Here is a 25,661-nt window from a genome sequence, read left to right on the forward strand (position 1 = left end):
GTCATAGAACAAAGTAAATCGTCTAAATCTATCTGACTGCGCAATCCACTGTCTCATCAGCCCAGCCAAGCAATCTATAAACTTGATCTACACTATAGAAAGCATCTAGATATTATATCCCATTACTTTTAGACGAACATTCAGTTTTCAACAGCGTAGATTTGTATAAACCTTGCTGTCTGTCTCTCCGACTTTGCAACATTATCTCAATATTCAAATTTGATCTCCAGCTGTCCCATAGTAATGAACGTGTCGGGACGAGACAGACAGGCAGGCAGCATTTCTCAACCAGTCGAAATCAGGAATCAGATAGCATCATTTTTATGGATATACAGTATACAAAGAAATGTCAATTGAAAAAAAGTCAGATGAAACAAAGTGCACTTTTCCAGCTTTAGTTTGAAGTGATTGTGTTAGCTTTGTTGTCCCGACGAGTGAGCAAATGTTCTATGCCAGGTGAAATCACGCCCCATTAGCTCATTGTTATGGATGTATCCAAATAAATGTCTCTATAAAACAGCTTATGCAAATACAGATACTGTTATATTGGCTGCACTTTTTGACGTGACTGTAAGTTAGCCGTAGTTGGCTAGCTAGCAAGCAAGGGATAAGAACGTTGTCAGCCAGTATGGCAATGGAACATTTCAAAGTAACGACTGGGTCACGTCCATAAGATACAGAACAAAAACACTGAACGACTGGGTCGCGTCTCTGTTAACTGAACCGATAGACCAACCAGCTAGCTTGGGTACCAACCCTAGATTTTTTTTGGGACTACATCTTGTGGAAGGATGAAATATTATGGAAGAAATTCATCAAAATAATTATTTTAATGAAAATATGTCAATCATTATTTGAATATGTTGGTAACCTGTTGTATAAATGTGATAATGCCCCCGAAGCCGGTGTTTGGAGGAGATATTGACACGACTTCGTCTCAGGCCTAACACCCCTGCCAATATATCCTCCAAACACGAGCTTCTCGAGCATTATCACTTAAGTAATAAACACCTAACACCATAATACCCAACTACACCATAATGCACACCTAAAGTCATCTTACACACATCTAACCAACTTAGAGTTCCATTATTATTTTCTTTACGACGCAACTGATTTCAAATCAAAATGCAAGTTATAGATCTGTCATTCTCATTGAAAGCGCCCACTGAACACGTCCGATATAATTCAACTATGTTTATTTATTCCCACCCAGCACACCTATAAATGTGCTGCTAATATAGATTGTCGTTGAACAGATTGTGATCGGGGCGATCATAGAGAACACTCCTGCAGAGCGCGATGGACGTCTTCGACCTGGGGACGAGCTCATCTCCGTGGATAAAATGGTGGTTGCTGGGAAACCACACAGATACGTGATCGACCTGATGCACGCCGCTGCACACAATGGTCAGGTCAGCCTGGCGGTCCGGAGGAGAGTCCACTTCTTCAGTGAGTAGAATTCACTACAATGTATACACTAATTCACGAATCACTACTATACTACGTATACACTAATCACTACTGTAGTACACTATAAACACACACTATACCAGTGGCGGTCAGTGCCATTCAAGATGAGGGAGGGCGATTCTTTTCATGTGCATGGCCTTATTCCTATTACAGCATATTGGATGACTGTCATTCATATTCCATTACGCAGTTTATATAACAGTGATTGGTTTAGGCTACTATATGATACTCAATTCTTCTCCGTACCCATTGTGATATTGCTACAACTTAGCCTCTGAATGAAAGTTTACAATGTAGGTGCACACAGGTCAAGACAAGAATTTGAGCTGACAGACAGTGACACATTCAATACCGCCTTGCACACTCTTGCCTGGATCGAGCTGATCTAGGGTGTAATCATTAGTCCAACAGTTGCAAACAAGAGTTTCTATTGCACAAATTCAGGTATGTTCATCTTCGTTTTGTTCCATTTGTTTCCGTTTAAGATTTTTTTCAACAGAATTGGTGGAATTAATAGATCCCTGATCACGTGCAAACACAGTTCGCTTTCATAGCATCCACGCTTTATTCCTTCTCGTATCTATGTGCTCTCCTCCTCTCACCTTGTCCATTCACTTGTGGACTTCAATGCACAAACACATCAGGCAAAAAAACTTTCCAAGCCAAATCATATGATAACCATTACACACAGCCTACATCGCTGTCACCATATTATCTAAAGTAACGTGATAGTCAACATATCTAATATAACTAACGCCCCATTAAATCTGATACAATCATGCAGTAATGGCAATAAATTAGTGGCAATAAATTAGTAAAAGCTTACCTTGACTTGGAAGAGTTCCAGTGTTGTGTTGGATAGTGTTTGAGTATGCTAAACTAGCTGCATTTGCTAGCTAAGGAAGTGAAACTGAAAGTGAAAAGTGACTCTCTCTCTCTTGCTTCTCCTTCATTTTGGAAGAAACTATTGTTTTTCCTCTAACTGTCAGTCAACTATTCACCACATTTATGCACTGCAGTCCTAGCTAGCTGTAGCTTATGCTTTCAGTACTAGATTCATTCTCTGATCCTTTGATTTGGGTGGACAACTTGTCAGTTCATGCTGCAAGAGCTCTGATAGTTTGATGGACAACTTCCCCACTTACTGTGTAAGTCTATGGAAGGGGGTAAGAACCATGAGCCTCCTGGCACCCAGAGGAGGACGGAAGCAAGCTGTCCTCCAGCTACACCATAGTGCTACCCTACAGAGTGCTGTTGAGGCTACTGTAGACCTTCATTGCAAAGAAGTGTTTTAATAAATGTTTTTTTGACGTGATTATATTTAATATAGTTTTATCTAAAAAGTATAAACGTTTTATGATTTTTATTCTTATGAAATTCACTGAGGAGGATGGTCCTCCCCTTCCTCCTCTGAGGAGCCTCCACTGCACTATATACATTATATAATGGCCAGATCAGGCTGACGGTCAGGAGGAGAGTCCACTTCCCGGGTGAGAAGGGTACGTAAGCATAGAGGGGGTAGAAAGTCACCTTCAACATCTCTCTCTCGATTTCTGCTGCCCTCTGTAGGTGAGGTGTTAGGGGTGAACGGCCGTAGCCCTGGCTACGTGTCCACGCAGCACAATTCCCCGCGCAGCGACACCGCCTCAGCTTCCTGTCCCATAACCCCCGGCAATGTCCCACCACCATCCACCACCTCCCCTCCGGAGGGCACCGTCCCCCTGCATACCAGTGATGTCATCATCCACCGCAAAGAGAACGAGGGCTTCGGCTTTGTCATCATCAGCTCGCTGAACCGACCAGAGAACACAGCTGTCATCAGTGAGTTATACACGATGTCTCTCAAGTGCCGTAGGATTATAATCACCAGAGTAAAACTACTAAAGTAACTCTATTTCTATGTCTTTCGCTATGGGTTATTCTGGAATAGAACAGGATGGGTGCGTATACCATTTGGGATTTTATGTTAATTGATAGTTACACAACACCACTCCATGTGTTTTAAAGTTAGCCAAGAGGGGAGATAAACATTTTGCCATGATGTTAGAACACTTGTAATAACTCAGAAAACATTACACTTCTACAACTACCCCTCCCTCTTGGCCAGTCCTTTCCCTTCGATGTTTGCAGATCTGTGAGGTAGAAGCAATTTGGTGGAAGCTTTAGCACTACACTGTGGTAAATATATACCGTACCTATTCAAACCCTTCAGACAAGCTAACATCGAGGGGTTGGTCAGGGTTGCCCAAACTCGGTCCTGGGGACTGTGCCTCGAGGAGGCATTCTCCTATTTCCATTTTTGTTTTACTATCTGTGATAAACACGCCCCTCTCAAAGTACCGGGTAAGAGGTTGAGACAATCCCTGGTTTACAGTGGAATTATCTGATTTGACCCTATAACATCTCAAATGAGGCTGTGAATGAAACTGCTGAATGCCGGCCTATGATTAATCTATGGAATTTTATCGATATTGAGCTTTCAGAAGTTGTAAAGGCACTCAAATCTATTGACCTTAAGAAAACGGCTGTTTGTGTGTGCATCTCAATAAACCACCAGGGGGCAGATTTGCGGGCAATACTTTCAGTTACAATTTATTTTCTGTCCAGCACTTAACAAGTTTATGCACATATTTGCCAAAACATTGATTCCCCGTACTAGCTGTGCCCCACAAGATTGGGCGTATCATCGAGGGCAGCCCAGCGGATCGCTTTGGCTGCCTGAAGGTTGGCGACCGGATCCTGGCCGTCAACGGGCAGTCCATCATCAGCATGCCCCACGCTGACATCGTCAAGCTCATCAAAGACGCCGGACTCATCGTCACCCTGCAAATCATACCGGAGGAAGGTGAGTCAGAGAAAATGAGAGCGTAGGGAGGGAGAGAAGGAGAAAGGGAAAGAGAGCAGAGAATAGGGAGGGAGGGAGTTAGAGGATATGAGAGAGATGAGAGAAGAGGGATGGCATGAGGGAGAGATGGATAGAGAGAGGGAGAGTAGCAGTATACTCAAATAGTGAGTACTCACATGGAATGGAATGACAAGAAATTCCTGTCTCTAGATGGTCCAGACTATTACAGTATACCTCTGGCTTATTATCTTTATGCTGACCCCTACTTCTCTTGAACAGGTTAAGCTGGACTCGCCATTCAAATGACACATTATTCAACAGACTCGAGCATTTATACATTTTGACAAAATAATTGCATTTTGCTCCTGTAACAACAAAAGAAAGAACCAATTACGTGTGCAAAGCTGTCATCAAGGCAAATCATTATTTGTCACATACTCATGGTTAGCAGATGTTAATGCGAGTATAGCAAAATGCTTTTGCTTCTAGTTCCGACAATGCAGTAATAACCAACGAGTAATCTATCCTAACAATTTCACAACAACTACCTTATGCTACCGTGCTTCTACACCTGCATTGCTTGCTGTTTGGGGTTTTAGGCTGGGTTTCTGTACAGCACTTTGAGATATCAGCTGATGTACGAAGGGCTATATAAATAAATTTGATTTGATTTATGGCTGCAATCCCAATACCGTGATCGATATGACAACTACCAGTGAAAATAGAGGGCGCCAAATTCAAACCACAGAAATCTCATCATTGCAATTCCTAAAACATACATGTGTTTTATATCACTTTAAAGGTAATCGTGTTGTTAATCCCACCAAAGTGTCCGATTTCAAATCGCCATTTTCCAGTGAAATATAGCATTCACAAAAAGCAGAAATAAAGATAAAATGAATCACTAACCTTGAATTATCTTCATCAGATGACACTCATAGGACTTCATGTTACACAATACATGCATGTTTTGTTTGATAAAGTTCATATTTATATAAAAAAATCTGAGTTTACATTGGCTATTTAGATTCACTAGTTCCAAAAACATCTAGTGATTTTGCATAGCCACATCGTTTCAACAGAAATACTTGTCATACTTGTAGATGATAATACAAGTTATACACATGGAGTTATAGATATACCTCTCCTTAATGCAACCGCTGTGTCAGAGTTCAAAAAAAGTTTTGGGAAAAAGCAACATATGCAATAATCTGAGACGGCGCTCAGAACAGAAGCCAAATTAGCCGCCATGTTGGAGTCAACAGAAACCAGAAAATACATGATAAATGTTTCCTTTACCTCAGAATGCAGTCCTAGGAATCCCAGGTCCACAATAAATGCTTGATTTGTTCGAAAATGTCCGTTAATTATGTCCAATTAGCTACTTTGGTTAGCGCGTTTGGTAAACAATTCCAAAGTCACAGCACGTCCACTATAACGTGACGAAATGTTCAAAAGTTCTGTAACAGTCAGTAGAAACATGTCAAATGATGTACTGAATCAATCTTTAGAATGTTGTTTACATATATCTTGAATAACGTTCCAACCGGAGAATTAGAATGACTTCAAATGAGCGGTGGAACGCAGGTGCTTCTCCTGTGAACGCTCATAGTGAATGCATGGTCAACTCGTTTCCTGTATCATTCGACCCCCCTTCACATTAGAGCCATCAGACAAAGTTCTATTGACTGTTGACATGTAGTGGAAGGCGTAGGAAGTGAAAACTCATCCATATCTCGCAGTAATTTCAATGAGACCTTGGTTGAAGATCTGCCACCCCCAGAAAAAAAACAGGAAGTGGAATTTCTCAGGTATTTGGTTGCTATATAAGTTCTGTTATACTCATAGGCATAATTCAAACAGTTTAATAAACTTCAGAGTGTTTTATATCCAATACTAATAATAATATGCATATATTAGCATCTGAGACTGAGGAGCTGGCCATTTACAATGGGCACCTTTTCATCCAAGCTACTCAATACTGCCCCTGCAGCCATAAAACGTTTTAAGTGGCTTTGTTTAAAGTGGCTAGTGATACATGTATTACATAAAGATGCAGTGGGTGGTATAGAGTACAGTATATACATATGAGATGAGTAATGCAGGGTATGTAAACATTATATTAAGTGGCATTGTTTAAAGTGGCTAGGGATACATGTTTTACATACAGTGCCTTGCGAAAGTTTTGCAAGGAGGAATGGGAAAAGAATTCAGTCTCTCAATGTGCAAAACTGATAGCGACATACCCCAAGCGACTTACAGCTGTAATCGCAGCAAAAGGTGGCGCTACAAAGTATTAGCTTAAGGGGGCTGAATAATTTTGCACGCCCAATTTTTCAGTTTTTGATTTGTTAAAAAAGTTTGAAATATCCAATAAATGTCGTTCCACTTCATGATTGTGTCCCACTTGTTGTTGATTCTTCACAAAATAATACAGTTTTATATCTTTATGTTTGAAGCCTGAAATGTGGCAAAAGGTCGCAATGTTCAAGGGGGCCGAATACTTTCGTAAGGCAAATACAGTGACCCCGAAAGCCAGATGGAGATGTGTAAATTAGTGCACTCTTAGAAAAAAGGGTTCCGTGGCTGTCCTGATAGGAGAACCCATTTAAGTTCCAGACATAACTATTTTCAGTTCCATGTAGAACCCCCCTTTTTCTAAAATGGATTAAATAGTTTTTTTCCCCCTCATCAATCTACATACAATACCCCTTAATGACAAAGCCAAAACGTTTTTTACATTTTTTTTTTTACATTGATTTGAAGAAAAAAAAACTCACATTCAGGTAAGAATTCAGACCCTTTGTTGAAGCACCTTTGGCAGTGTTTACAGTCTCAAGTCTTCTTGGGTATGACCCTACAAGCCTGGCACACCTGTATTTGGGAGGTTTCTCCCATTCTTCTCTGAAGTTCCTCTCAAGCTCTGTCAGGTTAGATGGGGAACATCGCTGAACAGCTATTTTAGACGTTCGATCAGGTTCAAGTCTGGGCTCTGGCTGGGCCACTCAAGGACATTCAGAGACTTGTCCCAAAGCCACTTCTGCGCTGTATTGGCTGTGTGCTTAGGGTTGTTGTCCTTCTGGAAGGTGAACCTTCGCCCCAGTCTGAGGTACAGAGCGCTCTGGAGCAGGTTTTTAGCAAAGATCTCTCTGTACTTTTCTCCGTTCATCTTTCTCTTGATCCTGACTAGTCTCCCAATCACTGCCGCTGAAAAACATCCCCAGAGCATGATGCTGCCACCTTCACTGTAGGGATGATGCCAGGTTTCCTACAGACATGATGCTTGGCATTCAGGCCAAAGAGCTCAATCTTGGTTTTATCAGACTAGAGAATCTTGTTTCTCATGGTCTGAGAGTCCAAGTGGGCTTTCATGTGCCTTTTACTGAGGAGTGGCTTCCATCTGGCCACTCTATCATAAAGGCCTGATTGGTGGAGTGCTGCAGAGATGGATGTCCTTCTGGAAGGTTTTCCCCATCTCAACAGAGGAACTCTGGAACTCTGTCAGAGTCAAATTCCCACCCAAGGCCCTTATCCCCCTATTGCTCAGCTTGGCCGAGCGGCCAGCTCTAGTAAGAGTCTTTGTGGATCCAAACTAGTTCCATTTAAGAATGATGGAGGCCACTGTGTTCTTGGGGACCTTCAATGCTGCGTAAATGTTTTGGTATCCCTCCCCAGATCTGTGCCTCGACACAATCCTGTCTCAGACCTCTACACACAATTCCTCCGACCTCATGGCTTAGTTTTTGCTCTGACATGCACTGTCAACTGTGGGACCTTATATAGACAGGTGTGCCTTTCCAAATCATGTCCAATCAATTGAATTTACCACAGGTGGACTCCAATCAAGTTGTATAAACACCTCAAGGATGATCAATGGAAACAGGATGCACCTGGGCTCAATTTCGAGTCTCAAAGCAAAGGGTCTGAATACCTATATAAATAATGTACTTCTGTTTTTTTTTATTCGCACACACTTCTAAAAAGTTTTCTCTTTGTCAGTATGGGCTATTGTGTATAGATTGATGTGGAAAAAAATATTATAAGGCTGTAAAGTAACAAAATGTGGAAAAAGTCAATGGGTCTGAATACTTTCCGAATGCAATATACATCAATTTATTATAATCCACATAATTCAAACGGAATGAGCTGTAACAAGAGACAGCGTATACTAAAGAAAATCATAAAGAATGAGTCTTTAACCCTGCATTATTATATAACTTATTTGGAATGAAGTCCAGGAATGAGTGAGTCACTCAGCCCTATGCTTCTGTTCCTATTTGAGTGTTTTCTTTTTAAATATCCTACTTATTCTGTGATCACCAAGCGTTATGCATCGGCAAAATGTTAACAAATCTGTCTGTTTTGTAACTTTGCTGTGCTGTATTAAAGGCTTTACAATTTGGTTAATTGTGTTCCAAACAGGCAGAAAAATAACATTGTAATATATTTTATTTAAAATAATTATTTCACCTATATTTAACCATGTAGGCCAGTTGAGAACAAGTTCTCATTAACAACTGCGACCTGGCCAAGATAAAGCAAAGCAGTGCGACACAAACAACAACTCAGTTAAACATGGAATAAACAAACGTACAGTCAATAACACAATAGAAAAATTCTATATACAGTGTGTGCACAGGGTGTAAGGAGGTAAGGCAAGAAATACGCCATGGTGGTGAAATAATTGCAATTTAGCAAATAAACACTGGAGTGATAGATGATGCAGAAGATGCATGTGCAAGTAGAGATACTGGGTGCAAAGGAGCAAAAACAATAAATAACAATATGGGGATGAGGTAGTTGGGTGGGCTATTTACAGATGGGCTGTGTACAGGTGCAATGATCGGTAAAGCTGCTCTGACAGCTGATGCGTAAAGTTAGGGAGATATAAGACTCCAGCGTCAGTTATTTTAGCATTTTGTTCCAATCACTGGTAGCAGAGAACTGGAAGGAAAGACGGCCAAACGAGGAGCTGGCTTTGGGGATGACCAGTGAGAAATACCTGCTGGAGCTCGTACTACGGGTGGGTGCTGCTATGGTGACCAGTGAGCTGAGATGAGGCTGGGCTTTACCTAGCAAAGACTCATAGAGGACCTGGAGCCAGTGGGTTTGCTGACGAATATGAAGCGAGGGCCAGCCAACGAGAGCATACAGGTCACAGTGGTGGGTAGTATATGGTGCTTTGGTGACAAAATTAATGGCACTGTGATCCACATCCAGGGTACATCCAGGGTAGACTACATCCAGGGTAGCCTAGTGGTTAGAGCGTTGGACTAGTAACCGGAAGGTTGTGAGTTCAAACCCCCGAGCTGACAAGGTACAAATCTGTCGTTCTACCTCTGAACAGGCAGTTAACCCACTGTTCCTAGGTTGTCATTGAAAATAAGAATTTGTTCTTAACTGACTTGCCTAGTTAAATAAAGGAACAAAAAAATGCTGAGTAGAGTGTTGGAGGCTACTTTGTAAATGACATCGCCAAAGTCAAGGATCGGTAGGATAGCCAGTTTTACCAGGGTATGTTTGGCAGCATGAGTGAAGGATGCTTTGTAGTGAAATAGGATGCCGTTTCTAGATTTAATTTTGGATTGGAGATGCTTAATATGAGTCTGGAAGGAGAGTTTACAGTCTAACCAGACACCTCGGTATTTGTAATTGTCCACATATTCTAAGTCCGAACCGTCCAGAGTAGTGATGCTAGACGGGCGGGGCAGGTGCGGGCAGCGATCGGTTGAGAGCATGCATTTAGTTTTACTTGCATTTAAGAGCAGTTGGAGGCCACGGAAGGAGTGTTGTATGGCATTGAATACCTCGGTATTTGTAATTGTCCACATATTCTAAGTCCGAACCGTCCAGAGTAGTGATGCTAGACGGGCGGGGCAGGTGCGGGCAGCGATCGGTTGAGAGCATGCATTTAGTTTTACTTGCATTTAAGAGCAGTTGGAGGCCACGGAAGGAGTGTTGTATGGCATTGAAGCTCGTCTGGAAGTTTGTTAACAAAGTATCCAAAGAAAGGCCAGAAATATACAGAATGGTGCCATCTGCATGAAGGTGGAATCAGAGAATCACCAGCAGCAAGAGTGACATCATTGATGTGTACAGAGAAAAGACTGCCCAAAACTTTACCTTGTGGCACCCCCATAGAGACTGCCAACCGATTTGACACACTGAACTATGAGAAGTAGTTTGTTGAACCAGGCGAGGCAGTCATTTGAGAAAACAGGGCTGTTGAGTCTGCCAATAAGAATGTGGTGATTGACAGTCAAAAGCCTCGGCCAGGTTGATGAAGACGGCTGCACAGTATTGTCTTTTATCGATGGCGTTTATGATATATTTTAGGACATTGAGCGTGGCTGAGAGGGAGGCTTGGGCAAGTTGCTGTGGGGGGTGCAGAGCTGTTGACCGGGGTAGGGGTAGCCAGGTGGGAAGCATGGCCAGCTGTAGAAAAATGCTTATTGAAATTCTCGATTATCGTAGATTTATTGGTGGTGACAGTGTTTCCTAGCCTCACACTTTACAGTGTCCTGGAACGTTTTGGAGTTTATGCTACAGGATGCAAATTTATGTTTGAAAAAGCTAGCCTTTGCTTTCCTTACTGCCTGTGTATATTTGTTCCTAACTTCCCTGAAAATGTGCATATCGCGGGGGCTATTCGATGCTAATGCAGTACGTCACAGGATGTTTTTGTGCTGGTCAAGGGCAGTCAAGTCTGGAGTTAACCAAGGGCTATATCTGTTCTTAGTTCTACATTTTTTGAACGGGGCATGCTTATTTAAGATGATGAGGAAAGCACTTTTAAAGAATAACCAGTCATCCTCTACTGATGGAATGAGGTCAATATCCTTTCAGGATACCCGGGCCAGGTCGATTAGAGAAAGGCCTGCTCGCTGAAGTGTTTTAAATCAAATCAAAGTTTATTTGTCAAGTTCGCCGTGAAATGCTTACTTACAGGCTCTAACCAACAGTGAAAAAAGGTATTAGGTGAACAATAGGTAAGTAAAGAAATGAAAACAACAGTAAAATAGACGGTGAAAAATAGTAGCGAGGCTACATACAGGCACCAGTTAGTCGAGTCGATTGAGGTAGTATGTACGTGTAGATATCGTTAAAGTGACTATGTATATATGATGAACAGAGAGTAGCAGTAGCGTAAAAGAGGGGGTGGTGGGTGGCTGGACTCAATGCAGATAGCCCGGTTAGCCAATGTTCGGGGGCACTGGTTGGTCGGGAAAATTGAGGTAGTATGTACATGAATGTATAGTTAAAGTGACTATGCGTATATGATAAACAGAGATTAGCAGCACCGTAAAAGAGGGGCCAAATCTTTTTAGATTCCTGAGGGGGATTAAGGCTTTGTCGTGCCCTCTTCAACACTGTCTTGGTGTGTTTGGACCATTCTAGTTTGTTGGTGATGTGGACACCAAGGAACTTGAAGCTCTCAACCTGCTCCACTACAGCCCCATTGATGAGAATGGGGCCGTTCTCGGTCCTCCTTTTCCTGTAGTCCACAATCATCTCCTTAGTCTTGTTATTCTGGCAGCATTTGACAGTGATGAGTGGTGGTCTTTTGACCGCGGAACCATTACGGACGCAGGCAATGAGGCAGTGATCACTGAGATCCTAGATGAAGACAGCAGAGGTGTATTTAGAGGGCAGGATGGTCAAGATAATATCTATGAGGGTGCACGTGTTTACGGATTTAGAGTTGTACCTGGTAGGTTCCTTGATCATTTGTGTGAGATTGAGGGCATCTAGCTTAGATTGTAGGACAGCCGGGGTGTTAAGCATATACAAGTTTAGGTCACCTCACAGTACAAACTCTGAAGATAAATGGGGGGCAATTAAGTCACATATGGTGTCCAGGCCACAGCTGGGGACTGAGGAGGGTCTATAAAAAGTGGCAACAGTGAGACTTATTTCTGGAAAGGTGGATTTTTAAAAGTAGAAGCTCGAACTGTTTGGGCACAGACCTGGATAGCATGACAGAACTCTACAGGCTATCCCTGCAGTAGATTCAACTCCACCCCCTTTGGCAGTTCTATAAAAAGCCCTTCCAACTACCTCATACCCATACTGTATTTATTTATTTATCTTGCTCCTTTGCACCCCAGTATCTCTACTTGCACATTCATCTTCTGTACACCTAACATTCCAGTGTTTAATGGCCTATTTATTGCCTTTACCTCCCTTATCCTACCTCATTTGCACATACTGTATATATACTTTTTCTACTGTATTATTGACTGTATGTTTGATTATTCCATATGTAACTGTGTTGTTTTATGTATCGAACTGCTTTGCGTTTATCTTGGCCAGGTCACAGTTGCAAATGAGAATTGTTCTCAACTAGCTTACCTGAAAAAAATAAAGGTGAAATAATATCTTGGCGGAAAATGTTGTAGTTGGGGATTTAAATTTCAGAATTTTTGGTCGCCTTCCTAAGTCAGGATTCAGACACGGCTAGGTCATCAGGGTTGGCGGAGTGTGCTAATGCAGTGAAATAAAACAAACTGAGGGAGGAGGCTGCTGATGTTAACATGCATCAAACCAAGGCTTTACGGTTAGAGAAGTCAACAAATGATAGCGCCTGGGGAATAGGAGTGGAACTGGGGGCTACAGGGCCTGGGTTAACCTCTATTTCACCAGAGGAACAGAGGAGGAGACATTGTGAGGCATTTAATAAGGCATTTTGAGGGGGACTGAGGGCTCGACAGTGAAATTAAACAATAAGAACTAGCCAAGACGGCAGTAGACAAGGCATATTGGCATTAGAGAGAGGCATAAAGCAATCACAGTTGTTGATCAGGAGAGATAATACAACAACGGGTAAATGGCAATAAATGGGCAGAGCTGGTCAGTTGGGTACATACAGGACCCTAGTTCAAGGCTGGGGCCGACAGGTAAACAAAATGAGGTACCGTGTTATTGAAACAGTCCAGGGGGCATCAGCTGTGTAACCGAGTGATCATAGGGTCAAAGGGCAGCAATATAGGTGAGTCAGGGTGCCGTTTGGTAGTCACTACGACGCTAGGCGAGCAGGGGACACAGCGTTCAGAAAAACTAGCGGGCCGGGGCCAGTAGATGGTTCTTCGGCAACATCGTAACAGAATAGCCTGTAGAGACCACATCGGGTGATCACGTTGGCAGTCCAGTCGTGATGAATCGTCGGGGCTCTGTGTCAACAATAAAGGGTCCAGGCCAGTTAGCAATGGAGGTATTGTAGCCCTAGAATTAGCTGGTACAGTAGGGGAAAAAAGGATTTAGTCAGCCAACAATTGTGCAAGTTCTCACACTTAAAAAGATGAGAGAGGCCTGTAATTTTCATCATAGGTACACTTCAACTATGACAGACCAAAAATCCAGAAAATCACATTGTAGGATTTTTTAATGAATTTATTTGCAAATTATGGTGGAACATAAGTATTTGGTCAATAACAAAAGTTTATCTCAATACTTTGTTATATACCCTTTGTTGGCTTTGACAGAGGTCAAACGTTTTCTGTAAGTCTTCACAAGGTTTTCACACACTCTTGCTGGTATTTTGGCCCATTCCTCCATGCAGAGCTCCTCTAGAGCAGTGATGTTTTGGGGCTGTTGCTGGGCAACACGGACTTTCAACTCCCTCCAAAGATTTTCTATGGGGTTGAGATCTGGAGACTGGCTAGGCCGCTCCAGGACCTTGAAATGCTTCTTACGAGATTTTTATGGGGATTTTTTTAACGCTAACTAGATTTCCGTGGGGGCGCAGACATCAAACCTTAGGGGGTTAATCAATTAATTAATAGATAATAGATTCATAGAATGGCGTTAGAAGGATGACCTCCTACTTTGAAAGGACAGGAAGTGTTGGCTGTACACTTGACCAGGCATTCCACATTTAACCCCACACATATTTGAACATCAAAATATCAAGTTGTTTTTTTGGCTTCATATGTAAAAACGAAAAAACAAGCAACTTTTAATTTTTTAAGAACAGACCGTTTTCACATTCCCGATTGCTCCATTTTAACTCGGGTCTTACCTCAGGAATCTTGATTTAATGTTGTCGATGAAATAGGCTAATTATTTTGACCAACATAACGACATAGACACCAAAATGTTCTGTCAATCCTCGAGATCAACATTAGCTCCAGCACTTTGGCTGTTGTTAAATCGCGTGCAGTATCACACAAGCCCTTTATCATTTGACTGTCATTCAGAAATGTTTTCCTTTCCTGAATCAGCTGATGCTGCGCAATAATGTCCCCACATAACTAGACAGCTAGACATCAAACACCCATCAAACAACTATTATACGTCATTATTGAAGAAAGCTTTTAATGACAGTATCGATTTTTTTTAAATGAATCATATTTCTGTTTGAAGCATTGGAATTTGCAATCACATACATTATTTTGGATATGTGTGTCCACGAAAACTGTTTTCACACCCTAACATAGGGTGATACGAAATGTTATGAGATTACAGTACACTTCCGAGATCTCCATACAGGACAAGAGTCTGACAGCAATATCCTGGAATTTCACAGGATCAAGGTCAATGCTTAGTATTATGATATAACAACAAACATCTGAGTCAAAAATGTAAGGAAAGAAAGGTAGTGTTTTATGTCACACGATATTTGCCAAATCTGTAAAGACTCCAAGCATGAGAAAGGGTTTAAACAGTCTTGAATTATATTACTGTATGTCCACTGTTTATGTCTTCACAAATAAATGCTAATTATTATTCATTACTGTGTAATAGCTCCAAACAGCTCCACTATAAGAAATGCTCACTTAATACCCTAGTTTACAGAAAGACCCTTATCTGTTTTGAGTTTTGTACTAAGAGTTGCGAAAGTTGACCACGTACTCTAGAGTGAAAAAGAGAAAAACCTGTATAAATAATGTCTGTTAGTGGTCGAGGGAAAGAGAAAAAGAGTGACGGAAAGAAAGAGACAAAGACAGAAAAACAGACAGAGCTCAAACGGCTTCTACATCTCTGGAGACTAAAGTGTCATTTCCTTTCCTATTACATGTTCATTTTTCAATTAGTTCACGATTTCTCCTGCTCCCGCTGTTCGGGACACACTGTTGTTTCGAGCAACTGTTGCTCCATTACTAGCACAACACATCTCTGTTAAGCGTTTTGAGTGTCGCAGCGGTCTAAGGCACTGCATCGCAGTGCTTGAGGCATCACATCAGACCCGGGTTTGATTCCAGGCTGTGTTGCAGGGACCTCCCGGTATGTCGACGTCCCACCGCACTCTATTGACTCCTTGTGGCGAGCCGGGCGCATGCACGCTGACTTCGGTTGCCAGTTGTAAGGTGTTTCCTCCAACACATTGGTGAGGCTGGCTTGCGGGTTAAGCGAGCAGTGTGTCAAGAAGCAGTGCGGCTTGGCAGGGTCGTGTTTCGGGGGATGCATGGCTCTCGACCTTCCCTCTACCGAGTCTGTATGGGAGTTGCAGCGATAGGACAAGACTGTAACTACCAATTGGATATCACGAAAATTGGGGAGGAAAAACAAAACATTTAAAAACTCTGTTGTTACCATGTGTGGCAGACCAGGGGGTTTGGTCAAGACATTTATACAGATCAGACATGGACAGAGTTGGATTAGCTTGGTTTCAAGGGTGTCTATTCAGGTAACATCCGAAAATAAAATAATAGGTCTCCTCCAGGAGATCTTCTCCGGGATACTGTCTTCTGGGCCCCGAGGTCTTGCTGTATCCTGGGGGGAACAAAACTGAGCTCCTTTTGTTATCTCGGGCACTGAGCACAACTATACGGGAGTAACCTCTCTTACCCCAGTCCCTCTCCCATGTGCTGCCCTTCTGGCAGCTTTACGGGACTCGTCCAGCTGGTGAGCAATCAGCCCCTTGATTACTCACCAACCACAATCAGCCCCAATTAGCCCTGGCCGGAGACCTGGCACGTCGAGACCTGGCACGTCCAGCAGAGGTAGCCATCATGATGTAGACTCCATATGTCACCAGGTCTTGATGAATCTCCCCCTGGTGGCTGACCTGCTGTACGCCACACATGATAATGAAGGTTACATATGTAACCACGGTTATGTGAGCTATATGGATCACTCCAATATATTGGTATCACTCCGCAGCGGAGGGAAACATCCAAGGTGAGGATTTACAGATTTACTCCCGTGTACACCTGTGTCAAGGCTGGGGTCTGCCCCTATATATAGACCCCAGATCGTCATTGAGCAGGTCTTAGTTGGACGCATGCGACGAACCCCCTTCATAAACCTGGAGACCAAGGGATGGCATCCCACTGGCCTGTCCATCCACCCCGCATGACAGGCAGATATAACAGCCAAAATACCCTCTCAGTGTACAGGCTGCCAAGCCCTCATCCAAGCGAGACTGCAGGTATTGGAGAACATACTGCACCCCGCATGACTCGGGCACAACCTCAATACCAGTGCACCAAGAGCAGAACAACCGCCAGCGCAACTGGTATGCCACGGTTGTAATCAGCGCCCTTGCGCGCTGCATGGCGGTCATTACACCCTCCTGTAGTCCTAGCATGGACCATTGGTGCCGTTCAGTGGCCAAGTCCACAGACTGAGGCGGTGCGGCCTCAGATGCCACAGAGTTCCCCTGACCTAAAGACAGCAGGTCCAGTCTCAGGGGAAGGTCCCATGGTGTCATAGACAACAGTGACAAGAGAAGGCTGAACCAGGGTTTTCTGTACCAGTATGGGGCCAGCAGAAGCAGACGATGCTCTGCCATCCTGGTCCTGTCCAGCACAGCCTGGATCAGAGGAAAAGGGGGGAATGCATAAGCTCCATTCCTGGCCAATCGTGACCCAGAGCATCCAAGCCCAGAGGCCCTGGTGGCTCCAAAATGGAGTACCACAGGGGGCAGTGTTCATTGTCCAGGGAGGCAAACAGGTTCACCTGCACTCTCACTCTCTGGTGCTGCACCACTTAGGGATGTAGGCTCCAGCTAACGAAACAAGCACGACAAACCACGGGCGGAAGATACAGATCAACCGCGCGCAGCGAGTGGAGCACTCTAGAGGAGGGGCTGGCCATGTGGCCAGCTGCTCCAGGCTACAAACAGCCAGTGAGTATATTTCCACGCAAGATATTACACTTACCAGTGACTTACCAAGCGAACGTCAGAAAGTTTGTTCCTCAAACCATATGGACGTCCGCCGTGAAAATGAAAAAGAGCGTGTGCCGCTGCCATGGGATCTATATATAGGGGCGGACCCCAGCCGTGACACAAGTGTATACGGGAGTAAGTCTGTAAATCCTCACCTCAGATGTATCCCTACGCCGCGAAGTGATACCAATATATTGGAATTATCAAATATAGTGAAACACAACTCCGTCTCTCCATCTTAGATCCCCACTCGAGGCCCAGCTCAGAAAAGCAGAGCCCCATGACCCAGAAACACAGCCCCCAGGCCCAGCCCAGCCCCATAGTCAACCAGCCCAGCCAAGGAGCATCCCAGCCGGGTCATGCACCAGCCCAGCCGGGACAGACAACCACCACCCAGGAAGGCCCAGCACCACCAGCTCTGCCCGGCCAAACAACAGACCAGCCAGGCCAAGAACCAGTAGCAGCCACGCAGCCTACCCCAGGAGCGGCCGCCCAGCCCAGCCCGGCAGGCACCCAGCAGAGCTCGGTCACCCAGCCACCCGGCCACCCTCCCCCGCTCTACCTCCACGACGGCAGGTATTTCAAATCAAATTTTACTTGTCACATGCACCGAACAGTAGACCTTACACTGAAATGCTTACTTACAAGCCCATAACCAACAATGCAGTTTGCAGTTTAGGAAAATACTTTCAACCTAGGTTAACTGCCTGTTCAGGGGCAGAACGACAGATTTGTACCTTGTCAGCTCGGGGGCTTGAACTTGCAACCTTCCGGTTACTAGTCCAACGCTCTAACCACTAGGCTACCCTACCGCCCCATTTAGGTAGAGTTATTAAAGTGACTATGCATAGATAATAACACAGTAGCAGCAGCATAAAAGAGGGGGGCAATGCAAATAGTCTGGGTAGCCATTTCATTAGATGTTCAGGAGTCTTATGGCTTGTGGGTAGAAGCTGTTTAGAAGCCTCTTGGACCTAGACTCCGGTAACGCTTGCGGTGAGGTAGCAGAGAGAACAGTCTTACTACGGTGGCTGGAGTCTTTGAATTTTTTGGGGGCCATCCTCTGACACCACCTGGTAGAGAGGTCCTGGATGGCAGGAAGTTTGGCCCTGGTGATGTACTGGGCCGTACGCACTACCCTCAGTAGTGCCTTGCGGTCGGAGGCCGAGCAGTTACTATACCAGGCAGTGATGCAACCAGTCAGGATGCTCTCAGGTGCAGCTGAAGAACCTTTTGAGGATCTGAGGAACCATGCCAAATCTTTTCAGTCTCCTGAGGGGGAATTGGTTTTGTCGTGCCCTCTTCACAACTGTCTTGGTGTGCTTGGACCATGTTAATTTGTTGATGATGTGGACGCCAAGGAACTTGAAGCTAGCAACCTACTCCACTACAGCCCCGTCGGTGAAAATGGGGACGTGCTCGGTCCTCCTTTTCCTGTAGTCCACAATCATCTCCTGTTAGGATGGAGGAATGCGTGACGCTGTCTGTCAGCGTCAGGCATTACGACTACAGTTAAGAGGATGCTTTTCCTGTGCCGTTTGGGAATGACAGAGATATTACATTGTGTGTGTGTGTGTGTGTGTGTGTGTGTGTGTGTGTGTGTGTGTGTGTGTGTGTGTGTGTGTGTGTGTGTGTGTGTGTGTGTGTGTGTGTGTGTGTGTGTGTGTGTGTGTGTGTGTGTGTGTGTGTGTGTGCATGCGTGCGTGCGTGCGTGCGTGTGTGTGTGTGTGTGTGTGTAACGTGCGTGAGCCTGCCTGTGTGCGTGCTTTTCCAATTAGCGAGAGCGTGCACTTGGGTTGTATGTGTGCAGGGTAGGTGAACGTATGCTAAGATTGTGGATGTTTGTATACATTTACGGATGTGTGTGTTTAATACATGGCGCCCAACCGGAGGGCTTATGTTCTCTGTCACACCCAGAGAGAGAGCTGCCACCGTGAAGGGTTCTTGTGTGTTTGTGTATGCACTTGCATTATATAGGGAATACGCACACTCTTTCTCAACCTCATATTTGTCTGGTGTCTACAGGTCAGAGGTGAAAGCCAGGCAGGACGTGAAACCGGATATCCGTCAGCCTCCGTTCACCGACTACCGGCAGCCCCCCGTCGACTACCGGCACCCTCCGGTGGCTGATTACCGGCAGCCGCCCACACTGGATTATCGTCACCCTCCTCCCCTCATCGACTACAGACAACACTCGACAACACTCGCTGCACAGTTCCCTCTAGCACAGTTTCCACCTGACTTCAGACCACAGGTAAGACTACACATCCCAGAAGGCATTAACTACAGTACACCATATGTACGACTACATACCCCAGAATTCCCTAGTACAAACAATCAAAATATGCACAGCTTTCATTGGTGCAGTTCCCCCTGGACTTCAGACCAAAGATAAGACTGCACATCCTAGAATCCCCTACTAAACATCACAGTTGAGACTACATATCCGAGAATCCCCTATTAGAGAAAATACTTAGTGGACAGACAGTTCCCTTTAGAGCAGTTTCCCCCAGACTTCAGACCACAGGTAAGTCTGTACATCCCAGAATCCTCTACTGGACACCACAGGTAAGACAACATACCCCAGAATCCCATATTACAGACAGCATGTAAAACTACACATTCCAGACTACAGACAGGTATAAATTGACTATGTATTGGCTATATTTTTTTTAATGAATGCTGCTTCTTGGTTGTGTGCTGTGCACAGGACTTTGACTACTTCACGGTAGAGCTGGAGAAGAGTGTGAAGGGTTTTGGCTTCAGTATCCGTGGGGGACGGGAGTACAAGATGGATCTGTTTGTCTTGCGGCTTGCAGAGGATGGGCCAGCCATCCACAATGGCAGAATGAGGGTGAGGGACATCACTTCCTGTCCTGACTGCAACACAGCAACATTCTTTTCCAGCCCAATAGCAATGCGGTACTTCATATAATTTGACAAGTCTCTGTTCATCCTGTCCCATCTTCACTCTCTTTTTTATGGCTTTGTTTCTATTCTCTCACTATCCCTCTCACTATTTCTCTCTCTCAGGTGGGGGATCAAATCATTGAGATAAATGGCGACAGTACCCGGGACATGACTCATGCCCGGGCCATTGAGTTGATCAAGGCGGGGTGCAGGCGGGTGAGACTGTTGCTAAAGAGAGGCACGGGACAAGTGCCTGAGTATGGTGGGTCTCCCCCCAAATAAACCCCCATCTTAATTTTTTCTCTCTCTTTCCCTCTCTCACTTTATAATTGTTCTCTCTCTATGATTATATCTTTCTTTCTCAATCTCTTTTTGGTTGACAATCTCTCTCTTGTGCTAGTTGAAAAAAATGTTCTCTCTTGTTTCCCATCATCTCTCTCTCTCTGTGTTTCAATAATATTCAAAGTGCTTTATTGGCATGGGAAACATATGTTCACATTGCCAAACCAAGTGAAATAGATAATAAACAAAAGTGAAATATACATTAAATAATGAACAGTAAACATTACACTCACAAAAGTTCCAAAGGAATAGAGACATTTCAAATGTGATATTATGGCTAAATACAGTGTGGTAACGATGTGCAAATAGTTAAAGTAAAAAAGGGAAAATAAATAAACATAAATATGGGTTGTATTTACGATCGTGTTTGTTCTTCACTGGTTGCTGCTCTGGCACACTGTGGTATTTCACCCAATAGGGAGTTTAACAGAATTGGATTTGTTTTTGAATTCTTTGAGTCTGTGCAATGTGTCCTACCGGCTCAATTCTGTGTTATGTATCAAAATTTGAAATGGTGTTTTTACATTGTATAAAAGTAGAGACTCAGAGATAGAAAATGGTATATCATACACTACAGATGAGGAACAATGGGGAGGTAATTCTGCTTCGGAAGTTGATAAACTTGTAACCTCACTTTTGAGAAGATGGCCTTGATTGTTTTGGTACACCTACTGGAGAGCTCGTCTTTGTCTACACCCATTCAGTATCGTTCACACCATCTTAAGAATTACCTCAAGAATTGCCTTAGGCGAAAGGCTCGTGCCGAGCATACTCAAGCAGACTGGCTATCATTCAGCCAAATGAGAAATAAGTGCACTCAGGCTATCCGGAAGACCAAAGTTAGTTTCTTTAGTTTCTGGTCTCTCTCTGTGGGTCTAACCCCAAGAAGTTCTGGAAAACATTTAAAGACCTGGAGAATAGACCCTCCTCCTCACAGCTGCCCATGTCCCTTAATGTTGATGTTTGTTACTGACAAGAAGCACACGGCTGAGCTTATTAAATCACCACTTCATTAAGTCAGGATACCTATTTCACTCAGCCATGCCTCCTTGCCAGTCCAACATTTCCTCATCTCCCACCCCTTCTAATGCGACTAGCCCTGATGCTCCTCCCTCTTTTTCCCCTGCCACGCTACAAAGTTTCTCCCTGCAGGCAGTTACTGAGTCCAAGGTGCTAAAGGAGCACCTTGAACTTGACCCATTGGTTGATGCTTATTTATAAAACCCTTCTAGGCCTCACTCCCCCCTATCTGAGATATCTACTGCAGCCCTCATCCTCCACGTTTTGCCAGTCACATTCTGTTAAAGGTTCCCAAAGCACACACATCCCTGAGTCGCTCATCTTTTCAGTTGGCTGCAGCTAACGACTGGAACGAGCTGCGACAAACACTCAAACTGGACAGTTTTATCTCAATCTCTTCATTGAAAGACTCTGAGCAGTTGTGGCTGCTTTGTGTGATGTATTGTTGTCTACTGCAACCTTAAGGGTCCTCAATGATGTCACCATTGCCCTTGATTCTTAGCAATATTGTCCTGCTATTTTTATTGACTTGGCCAAAGCTTTTGATACGGTAGACCATTCCATTCTTGTGGGCCGGCTAAGGAATATTGGTGTATCTCTGAGGGCCTTTGGCCAGGTCTACTAACTACCTCTTGCCCTTCGTGCTGTTGTCTGTGCCCAATAACGTTTGTACCATGTTTTGTGCTGCTACCATGTTCAAATCAAATTTATTTATATAGCCCTTCTTACATCAGCTGATATATCAAAGTGCTGTACAGAAACATTGCCTAAAACCCCAAACAGCAAGCAATGCAGGTGTAGAAGCACTGTGGCTAGGAAAAACTCCATAGAAAGTCCGAAACCTAAAGAGGAACCAGGCTATGAGGGGTGGCCAGTCCTCTTCTGGCTGTGCTAGGTGGAGATTATAACAGAACATGGCCAAGATGTTCAAATGTTCATAAATTACCAGCATGGTCAAATAATGGTAATCACACTGAACAGGTCAAGGTTGTGTTGCTGCCATGTTGTTTTCATGTTGTGTTGCTAACATGCTGTGTTGTCATTTGTTGCTGCCTTGCTATGTTGTTGTCTTAGGTCTCTCTTGTGTTTTGTCCTATATTTATATTGTATTTATTTATTTATTTTAATCCCAGGCCCTAGTCCCCGCAGGAGGTAGGGTTGATTCAAGCATTCTGACCTAACAGCAGTCAAGCACCCAAGCGAACTGGCTAATGTTGGCTAGCTTGCAAGCTACTTCCAGACAAACGAGAGAACAGCTGACTGACCGTTTTACCCGCCCTATAGAGCTGGTTAGGCTGTTTTTATGTTATCCAAAACATTGGCTACAGCAACTGTGCTGCTGGCAACAATTGAGCATCCGTAAATTCGTCAGTTATTCTGCACTCTGGCACACTCAGACGAGTGCTCTGAAATCGGAGTAGATAGCCAGAGTAAATTTACCAGCTACGTCTATTGACAGCTGTCACAGTGACAACATGAACATTATATTGAAAGGGTTACTTGCATAGTGGAGTCTTTGTTTAGACATATAGCTAGCTTGCTAAACAATGAACCATAATCCCAACTCATAACATTACTACCCTGCATGAATCTGCAGGTAGCTAACCAACCAGGTTCAATGTTAGCTAGCTAGCTAACATTAGGCTATAACTAGCAATGCAAATGAATCTGAGATAAGAAAAAGATTAGTAGACAGATCACACACGTAACGTTAGCTAGCAAGCGAGCCAGCTAACGTTGGCTCGCTATCGAACAGTACGCTTTAACTTAAAATGAAAACAACTTTCTGACGAAACTAGAAATGTGTAATATCTGAAAATGTAGCTAGATGGACTATCTTAAATGGATGGATGCTTCTCCCTCTCTGTCACGGATGCCATTGTTGCCTTAGTTTGAAGATGTAATCCGGAGGCAGGTGTTTTATGCAATAGCCTTCTGTGTGTTATTTTTTTGACTCCGTCTGCATATTTGCAATCAAAAGGCATAATTTCCTCCATCTCCTTAGCTATCATACTCTAACTCCACCGTGCATTCCACCGATTTCAAAACTCCTCCAGAAAGTGAAGAGCAACACCTTTTCAGTTCTACTTTGTGATATTATTTTAAAAAAGCAATCTCCATGGCTCTCCTGTGAGAGCGACATATGTCTAGTTTCCTCAAATGAGTCACATATGTGTCTCTAATATAGTCATAGATTTGGCAGGAGATGAGGAAGTGCAGTTTCCACCTCATTTTGTGGGCAGTGTGCACATAGCCTGTCTTCTCCTGAGAGCCAGGTCTGCTTACGGCGTCCTCTCTCAATAGCAAGGCTATGCTCACTGAGTCTGTACGTAGTCAAAGCTTTCCTTAATTTTCGGTCAGTCACAGTGGTCAGATATTCTACCCCTGTCTGCTCCCCTGTTTAGGGCCAAAAAGCATTATAGTTTTCTCTGTTATTTTGTTAATTCTTTCCAATGTGTCAAGTAATTATCTTTTCGTTTTGTAATGATTTGGTTGGGTCTAATTTCATCATCGATCATTCACTCTCTCTTTTTCTCTTTCGCTCTCTCTCTCTGTCTCTCTCTCTCTAGCTCCGTTTATACCTGGTTCTAACATGTGTCCGTTGTCCTGATCTTGTCCACATTCTGATTCTGCCCACATTTTTCGACAGGTGTAGACAATAAAAAGATGCATTTTGAACTGATTGTGATTAGATCATGACCACCTCTGGAGGTAGTGAAGACAAATCTTGTACAGATAAGCGTAAACAAAGCGTAAACAAATCCTGACAACGAAAGCAAATACATTAGGCCAACGTCACAGTTTCCACCCTCTAATTTTAAACAATTAAATTGGACAGTGGCCTCGCTTATGCTTATAGAAAACGATACACTATATACACACCTTATTGCTAGAGATTTGTCTGGAAAATGCTCAAATATTCACAGAATATAATATAATGAAATAAAATTGAAAACGATTGCATTATATTATAGGCATCAGATTCGAATGAAGTATAAGCCTAAACAGTTTTACCAAAGGGGAACAAAAATGTACTTCCTAAAGCAGGTCTGTGGTGTGTTTTCCTCCAAATCATTGATCAGTGATTATTCACTTTCTTTCACTCATCGAGGGTTGATAGACTGATATAGCTACTAGCATTACAGGATTTAAACTGAACTACAAATGTATTAGGTATGCATGGGACACACTACGATGGAGTCGCAGCAGAGAGAGCAGTGCATTACAAGCGTATGTCATGGTATAATGCGTAATCCTCATTTTCCTCCTGTAGCCTGCCTTTAGCTCTAGCCAGAGTGGACTTTTATAACATTTTGAAAGAAAAGCCACTATTATTTTCATATCTGATAAAGAAACTGAATTTGACTATTGACATGACCAAAAAAAGTATATGAAACGCTAAGCAGCTTACCCTTAGTATCTTCATCCTCCAAAGCACTGCCCAGAATAAACAGTAGGCTGGTGGTAGGACTGTCAGGTTATCAGGTTTTCTGTCATTCAGGACGATATCTTTTCATAAATATATTTATATTTATATATATATAAATATATTTATTTTTACAAGCTTTATCTAACTTTGTTTGGCGTGGCATTAAAATAGAGGTGAAGACAATTTCAACGTCACAAGATAGCAACGTCAAAGGTTATTTACAATACAAGATAGCAATCCTATAAAGGCAGTGTACGTAAACATCCCATGCGTAAAGATCACCCCTGTTCAGACCTGTTTGGAGAAATGTGTTGTGACATTCGGCGATGCGCTGTAGCCCACTTTTTGTTTTTAACTGTGTGCATTAGGGCCTATGTGTCATTTTTTTATGTATTGTGCATTAATTATATTTTGTAAACACATTCAGATACTCAGCTGGTGTGTTTGGTGAGTTTTTTAGGGATGAGTCTTCATTTGAATATTAAATATTGAATATTAATTTGTACAACTGTGGACAGGTCGAGGTTATC

General features: G+C 43.4%; 1 protein-coding gene across 8 annotated transcripts in view; it reads left to right on the top strand.

Annotated features, from left to right (window-relative positions):
* Positions 1-25,661, top strand: part of LOC118400937 (membrane-associated guanylate kinase, WW and PDZ domain-containing protein 2-like) — a 230,215-nt gene that overhangs the window by 193,806 nt on the left and 10,748 nt on the right. For all 8 annotated transcript variants that reach the window (XM_052474705.1, XM_052474703.1, XM_052474704.1 and 5 more), the window contains 7 exons: positions 1,260-1,452; positions 3,043-3,294; positions 4,133-4,318; positions 17,672-18,005; positions 19,455-19,683; positions 20,140-20,283; positions 20,463-20,601. In XM_052474705.1, the coding sequence (XP_052330665.1) occupies positions 1,260-1,452; positions 3,043-3,294; positions 4,133-4,318; positions 17,672-18,005; positions 19,455-19,683; positions 20,140-20,283; positions 20,463-20,601 (1,477 nt within the window). The remainder of the gene's footprint in view (positions 1-1,259; positions 1,453-3,042; positions 3,295-4,132; positions 4,319-17,671; positions 18,006-19,454; positions 19,684-20,139; positions 20,284-20,462; positions 20,602-25,661) is intronic.

The sequence above is a fragment of the Oncorhynchus keta genome, chromosome 22 (genome assembly GCF_023373465.1).
Source record: "Oncorhynchus keta strain PuntledgeMale-10-30-2019 chromosome 22, Oket_V2, whole genome shotgun sequence".
Classification (NCBI taxonomy): Eukaryota; Metazoa; Chordata; class Actinopteri; order Salmoniformes; family Salmonidae; genus Oncorhynchus; species Oncorhynchus keta.